At 38.1% G+C, this 7983-nt stretch overlaps 1 protein-coding gene across 1 annotated transcript; it reads right to left on the bottom strand.

Annotated features, from left to right (window-relative positions):
* Positions 1 to 306: 306 nt before the first annotated feature.
* On the bottom strand, positions 307 to 4576 carry LOC113433542 (sulfate transporter-like). Its single transcript, XM_026696160.2, has 2 exons — positions 3958 to 4576; positions 307 to 3469 (listed from the first exon to the last, which is right to left on the bottom strand). The coding sequence occupies exons 1-2, from the start codon at positions 4567 to 4569 to the stop codon at positions 1868 to 1870; spliced, it is 2214 nt and encodes a 737-aa protein (XP_026551945.1). The 5' UTR covers positions 4570 to 4576; the 3' UTR covers positions 307 to 1867.
* Between the last annotated feature and the right edge of the window lie 3407 nt (positions 4577 to 7983).

Here is a 7983-nt window from a genome sequence, read left to right as displayed (position 1 = left end):
CATTAGTGTACAAGAAAATAAAGTGAAAGAAGGAAACATTTCATGGAAGGGAGAAGAGTGTATCAATAATTTAGGAGTTCTTTACAGGAAAAAATACAGGAATCCCTATGAGATAAATACACCGGATTACTAAACCCTTTTGTAAATGTTAATTTATTCAGCTCTCTTTCCTGGCAAAGAGCCCCATCTTCTTGTTAACGGCTCTTGCGCTGTTTCTGCACATATTTTTTCCTAATCCTGAAGCTCAGGTTTAGCTCAGTTTAGCACATCAGCTGAGTTTAGCACTACAGTACATGCTGTAGTTTAGCACATCAGCTGTAGGACATCTAGTCTCTCCTTTTTCTCCCAGACCACATTTTTGTAACAGTCTGCAGGACCTGCAGGACAGCAGACTGGTTGGAGAAACTGCAGAGGGTAGCAAGGCGAGAGAGGGACATCACTCCCACCACCTTTACGCAGCTCCCTTTTTTCTTTAAGAGGAAATGGCCATTGTTAACTTGAGCAATTTTTAAAGAAATTACAGGAAAAGGGAAACAATTTTATGGACAACAAGCAGCAAGTCAGTTTCAAAATCCATATCAAGCCTGCTGCATACTTAGGATCATCGTAAGATCTTAAATCTATCTATAAGATTATATAATATTCTCTACTATCCAACAGAATATCCTTTTCCCAGGGCAGGGGTGTCAAACTCGCAGTGTCACATTGTCATTACATGACATATCGCAACTTCTTTTCCCCTTCGCTAAAATGAGGGTGGGCATGGCCAGTGCGTGATGCATCCGGCCCACGGGCTGGAAGTTTGACACCCCTGTCCTAGGGTAAAAACTATATTATTTTACATTTATTTTTCCCTTCTGACTCTATTCTGTTCTAGAGAACAGAACAGAACAGGTTCAGCCTGTCAGTGGCGGTTAAAAAGTTTTTGGTAGAGTTTCCTCTTTGATTGACAGTTTAGCAAATCCAGATTGGTCAGATAAGAGGGTGCCTGTCTAGGAAAACCAGTGGGCTGAATTGTTATGATATAATACAACAACTAAAGTTATGTTCCCTTCCTGAGCACAGATATAGTGCTAACGATGTTTAAGCTTATAAAATGAATGAGGCTACTCATAGACATTTGCTTTCTTTCATGGGACCCGCTATTTTTAAAACCTGGGTAGGCAACCTGTCATTCTCCAGATGCAATGGACCACAGATCTATCATCCCTGACCAATCTTAATGGCTAGGATTGATGGGACTTGTAGTCCTTAATTCTGGTAGGTGCCAGTTGTCTATTCTCTATCAGCCTTCTGTTCTCTATTTCCTACCATTTCTTTTTCTTGTAGATAATCTATAAGGTAGAAAAGCAAGGCTAGAACTGTTCATGGTGGTATTTTTTTTATTTGTAAGAAGTGTCTTCTTAAATTGACACAGTCATTGAAAGGCTATAAAGCTGTCAATTCAGACCCTGACTTTCTCCAGATGCATCTGTAGATCAGACTCACTACTTCGTGATTCCCAACCTATCTATATATTCATGATTGTTTTGTTGATTAAATACTGGTCCAGCTTCATGCAGGATTAAAAAATATAATTTTAAGCTTCTGCTTTGAAGATCTTCCTTTCTTTCCCTTTAATAGTTGCTTAAGTAAAGAAATTAAGCAGCTTTTCCCACATCATTTTATCTCTATAGCAAGGACAAAGATTAGGTAGCAATATAACAACAACAGAGTATAATTATTCTCTGAAATGTAAAGGCCACCATCTTAGCTTGTCACAACTGAAATGCATGTTATCTTAGGTTATTGGCAGCCAGTCATTTCTTCCTGGTAAAATAACTCTTGAAATAGTTCCTCAGAAGTTCACATCTTGCTTCATGCAGGCCTAGAGGCGTTCTTCCAGACTCAGGGCTATTGAAACGTCCTCGGTTTCTGGTCGAAAGACATTTGTTGCCACCACACTGTCTGACTGTTGAGTTTGATCCTGTTTCTCTGCAAACTGCACAGCAGCATGTACACCATGGAATAAGAGCAACTCTGGTTCCTGCATCCCAGTGAGCCAACCTCCTGCCTGGAGCAAACGCCGTATGGATGGGTTACAGTTGGCAAGCAGGACCTGTATGCCAATCTTCTTGTAATCTTTCCGCATCTCCTTCAGCAAACTAAGGCCTACACTGTCTATAAATTGCATGGCTCCACAATCAATGATCAAGGTATGCATATCTATCGAGGCCACAGGACCATCTGCTGAAGCCTTTGGGGTCTTGGTACCCCTTAGGCAGTTCAACTTGGAAGAAAAACAACTTTCATTTTTGCTCAGGTTTGCTTTAGCTTGAGCCTTTTGTTGTATAGCAGCAACTAGGCAGGGATTCACTCCTGTTTTCTGGAAAAGTGAACTTTTGAAGTAGTCTTTGTTTGCATAGTAAAGAGAAGTATCAAAGCGGAAGATCTTGATATTTGCAATGCTGGTGATCTTCTTGTAGGTAAACTGATCCTCATAGATTTCTGAGTCATGGACCTTACCTAGAAGGGTGGCTCGGGGCCACTGGGTGCGTAAGATGATGCAGAGAAGAGCAAAGCAGACCCCTATCAGAAGGCCCAGTTCTGTGGAGATCAGAGATGAGGACAGCATAGTTACCCACCAGACTATGGTGTCTATTTTGCTGATCCGCCACATCTTGGGTACTTCAGCAAATTTCCGCAATCCTCCCCTAAGATTAACAATTGTAATCACACCCAAGATGCAAGTTTGCAGTGAATAGAAGAGAGGGGCAATCCACAGTAGTACCAGGAGCAAAGCAGCTGAGGTTATCAAGCTTGATATTTGAGTATGGCATCCCGTCGACTCTTTCAGCAAAGTCTTTGACAAGGCTGCACAGGAAGCAAAGCAGTAGAAGAAAGATGGGATCAGATTTCCCATCCCAATGGCAATCATCTCTTGGTTGGCTCGGACCGGATAGCCATGCTTCTTGCCAAATATTTCTGACAGTGAGACTGTCATAGCAAAACCAATAATGGCAATGGGTAGAGCATCAAGTGCCAGATTTGATAAAAGGCTCAGATCTGGGACAGCAGGTTGTTTGAAACCAGTGGGAATTGTGCCACAAATTTTAGATTTGTATTTTTGATTGAAGTTAAGAAAATGCGAGAGGAGCGTAGCTCCAATTACAACTAGGAGTTCCATAGGAAATGGAGCCTTCATTTTGTCCTTAAATAAATTGTTGATTTCTTTTACTGGCACAATTAGAATTAAAGCCACCACGCTGGTGACCAAATCACAGATGTTGGTCTTCCCAATGTATCTGAAGATGTCAATCCATGTCAAAATCAGGGAACCTGTTCCATCATGCCGAGGAAGCTTCAGTCCAAGTAAAAGATTCATTTGAGATGTGAGAATGGTAAGGGAGGACCCTGTTACAAACCCACTCAGAAGAGGTTCTGAGAGATAAACTGAGATGAAGCCCAACTGGAAGACCCCTAGAATAATCTGAAAAGGAAAAGCAAATAGAAATCACAATTCATAAATAAATACATTGAAAAAGAAGGTGATCTCAACTTGAATTTTTTTGTCTATTATTATTAGTTACAAGAAGTTGACTCTGACAGAGTAGATGTCAGATCTGGGACAAATAAAGTTTGATAAAATATTATAAAGAACGACTTTTCAAAAGTCACCTGTAATTCAGAAGTAGGGCTTAAAATAATTGAAATCACATTAAAGCATTTGAAATAAATACATAAATATTTTACATGCAAAAGCTCCCTCAATCAATCCTCAGGACAATTAGACGCATGCTACTAAAATCCTGGATGGTCGATGGGTTTCATGTAGAGATACATTTGTTTGTACTAGAAGGAGCATTGATTTTTTTTTCAGTTTGAAGAACACTAAATATAAAGGCAATTTTTTGCTCAAACTAGATGGATATTTACATAGAAAGATATTCTTTAAAAATAAAGATTAATTTAACTTACCTGATAAATCCCAACCAAAAAAGTTAGAGTGGTTGCCACTGTGATTGCATAACAACCTCTATTGCAGGCAACTGTCCCATTCATTGTGGTATTGGCCATCAGATCTGTATTCATGTCCAAATCGTATCCTGCTAGAGTAAGTTGCCGATTTACTGTCTGTCCAATCATCAAGCAAAGGACCCCAAAAGAACCAACACAATTATGGCGTGAGGTAGCCATGAAAAAGTAAATAATAGTACAAAAGAAGTTGGTGTAGAGACCATAAATGGGGTCCTGGCTTGCAAGGAGGGCATAGGAGATTGATTGAGGGATAGAAACAATTCCTACCAATAAGCCTGAGATGATATCCCCTAGCAGTTGTTCCTTGATGTTGTAATGAGGAAGCCACTCAATTACTGGGAACAACTGACGAAAGAAGGTGAGGACACTTTCCTGGTTGCACTTGTAATTCTCTTTGGCTTTTGTGAGAAGCTTCTTGATGCTGAAGCCTGATGTTTCATATTCTTCTAGTTTGACAGGTATGTAGGAAGACGACTGTGAAGACTGTGAAGAAGGCAAGCTGGCTGTGTCATTGTTGTTCTCAGACTTTTGAACGATTGTGCCACCTTCCATGACTCCAAAGTAACTGAAAAGAGGACACACAGATATTTTTAAAGCAGAGTGCATGACTTAGGCACAAGGACAGTTGAATATTAATCTGATGATGCATCGCTAGACTGTTATTACAGAAGCTATATTGTTATATCTCTCTGACAATAAAAAAGGAAGCTATTCAACCATAAAAATTCAGCACTAAAGTTTTGAACATAAAAGTTGTTTCTACATATTAACTTAATTTTTTCCTACCTTGGTTGTCAACACAGCCTCTAGTATTCTGTACTCACAGCGCCATAGAAGGGATACATCAAACTCCCAAATTATTATTTTTTCTTTTTCTTTGCAAAGATACTTTACATTTCACATGATCACCAAATTTCATGAGATGTTGTTCTCAGCAATCTCTTAGATAACTCTAACAATTGCTTGAAAACATACAAAATTGCTGAAACCTTGCTAGTTTTAATAATGCTGAGATTTAAACCATTTAATGTTAATGGTATTATTACCATCATCACTATTCTTTGGGAGCACCTGAGCAATTGTACAAGATCTTAAAAGGCTGATAAACTTTCTCCTATATCCTAAACCTTTTAAAAGCATTTGCAATAGTATAAAACAAAAACATTCATAAAGTTTAAATATGTTCAGTTTGTACTGGTCCCAGTGGTTCCAGTATGATAGGAATCAGACTTTTTATCACATCTGTCCTTCCACAAGATTATTTAGCAAACTGTTTAGATGGTTTGAGAGTATTTGTCCCAAATGGATTAAATTTCCTTTTATTGTCACGCAACTCGAATGTCCAAAATCTATTTTTTAACAGTAACATTTGCTAAGAGAACCAGTTTTGTGTAATAATTAACACAGCAAGCTAACAACTTAGAAGAGGTGGCTCTAGGTTAAGGTGGAATGGGTACCAGCCATGGAGCACCGAATTTTAGTAGACAGCAAAATTGAAATGACTGTTTAAAAATGCAATTAAAAAGTGAAAAGAGGGAGTAGTGTGTTCCATAAGCCAGCCTGCTCACTCAAAGATCAAATATAATTTTGCAGAATTATTGCCATGTAACAACAACGAGTGATGATGTAATTAAAATTACTGTGTATATAGGGTTTAAATGTCCGGGAAAAGAAAAAAAAATGTCTGGGGCTGAAAATCATAAGTGTAAGCACAAAAACTTGAATAAGAAAGAAACACCTTTTTGAAATTTTTGAAAAAAAAAATGTCTGGGGCACCTTTTTGAAATTCCTGACAAAAATTGAATGATAAACCAAAACACAGCCGGCACCTGAACATAAATTTGCCCACATTGCCAAAATTTCTGGAGCCAGCCCTGCATCTTAGGCATGAAGCCAACTGGATAACCTTGGGCCAGTCTATCTCCCTCTCTGTCTCTCTTTGTCTCTCCGTCCCTCCCTCTTCCTCTCTCATAAGAGCCAGTGACAATCACTAACCTGTTGCCTATTAAGTGACACCTCTTTTCTGATAATATGAAGAAAATTTTCTTTGGGCTCTTTGTATCACCACTGATGATCTTCCATTATATTTATACATTATCTACATTGATGGGCAGAATATACTCTAAACTGAATAACAGCTTTAAAACACTTGCTGTACACTAACAATTTCAATTTTGAATCAACTTGTCTCTCTAAGCTAAATGTTAGAGAGAGGGAAAGTTTCTTCAGGTAGTTCTCATTTAACAACCAGCCATTCAGCAACATTCTGATGCACTGAATGAGAAGACTTATGATCACTCCTTGTAGTTGCAATGTTGACAACGTTCCTCAATTATGGCAATTTGGGCACTTGCCAACTAGCTCAAAATTACAAAGGCCATAATAATCCTGCAATCATGTGATTGCCATTCACAATTTTAAAATACTGGCTTCTTACAAGTGAAGTCCATGGTGACCCTAACATGTTGTGCCTAACAACCACGCAAGATTTGTTTGTTGGAAATGGAACTGCCACAACTGCTATCATAAGTCAGCATGATCATTTGACATTTGAGCACTTTATAATTGAGACTCTATTACCAAACGATGCGGCCATAAAATGATTGCTTGGTAACAGAGTCTCAATTGTTGTTAAGCGAGAGTCATCTATAATGAAAATTGCTGATGTATAATCTGAAATTCTTATTGTATCATGAATCTACTATGCAACCTTGAAAATGTTATTCTTTTCTGCCTGCCTCTCATCCCAGCAATAGAGAGGATAATAGTTTTAACTTACCTTCTGGGATGATTATAAAGTTTGCAAGTAAATAATGTTTATAATGCAATTAGATGACTTGAAAATGCTATAAAAACATTGTGTACAATACTGATAACATCCCTTTTGGAATTTTCCTTAGTTGAAGAAGAAATAATGAGATATCTTCATTTTATTTTTTTTTATTTTTTATTGTTGGCATGAGAAGAATTCTCTCATGAGAGTTCTGAGCCTAAAGTAGTTCAGACTGGTCATTTTGTGAAAATCTGTAAGTTGAATCTGCCCAAAAAGGTGTATGTGCATAAAGTTAACATTTCCCCCCCCAAACCCATTGCTTTCTGGAATCTTGTTGGGCCATTATAACACCAAACAAATCTTTATATGACTGAAATCCTTTATTTCCAGCCTAGAATTCACTACCTCCATGTCCACACCTTAATTAAAGCCATTTTTTTAACCTCTGTTGCGTTTATTTACTCACCAACAGCATGAACTGCCACAAATACGTGTTAGTAAGCTGCATACAAGAGTTTTCTTTATCCTCAGCTTAAGAATAATGAATAATTAGCTTGTATAGCTTAAACAATTAGAACAGGGATTCACATTCTGCAATATATAGGTTACCCATGTAATCAGTTAGTGATCAAGAGTACAACAGAAGCACTTTCTTGCTCAGGTGCACCCTGATCTGCTTATTTGGTGGCATCCAGCAATAATCGCTAACATCCTTCTCCTCTCAACTTTGGAGAAGCTGCATTCTCTAAATCTTTCTCTCTCTCCTTAAATCTCTTTGTGTGTGTGTGTGTGTGTGTGTGTGTGTGACAGAGAGAGAGAGAGAGAAAGAGAGAGAGAGAGAGAGAGAGAGAGAGAAATCATCATCAACAACTTTCTCCAAAGCAAAATTAAAGCTGCTGATATTACCTAGGATACCTTCCCTTTCTGGAAAGAAATGAAAAAAGAAATCAAACTCTGTAATGCTTCAAACCTGTGCTCTTTGCCTTCTTCTTTCCCTGAACTGAATCCCATTCTGATAAGGAGGAGACGAATGGTCTAGGGCTCAGTTCAGTAGGCTTTTTATCTACCTCTGATAATCTAATTTGCCCATCCACATTTGCTGGTATTTTGAAAACAAACACCATTTAAGTGGAATATTTTTATAGAAACCCGTCCCAAGCATTAATGATTCTTTTAAAAATTTAAACCAATAA

This window comes from Pseudonaja textilis, chromosome 2 (assembly GCF_049901715.1).
Source record: "Pseudonaja textilis isolate UNSWEBS1 chromosome 2, rPseTex1.2, whole genome shotgun sequence".
In the NCBI taxonomy this organism is placed as follows: Eukaryota; Metazoa; Chordata; class Lepidosauria; order Squamata; family Elapidae; genus Pseudonaja; species Pseudonaja textilis.
The sequence above is the reverse complement of the archived record's forward strand: the minus strand, read 5'-3'. Positions and strand labels throughout refer to the sequence as shown.

What these genes read in the sequence shown, in the direction of transcription:
- LOC113433542 (XM_026696160.2), bottom strand. Translation starts at nt 4,569, where the DNA reads ATGGAAGGTGGCACAATCGTTCAAAAGTCTGAGAACAACAATGACACA. An exon ending in TTTTGGTTGGGATTTATCAG is followed by an intron (nt 3,470 to 3,957) that starts GTAAGTTAAATT and finishes TTTCCTTTTCAG; the next exon opens with ATTATTCTAGGGGTCTTCCA.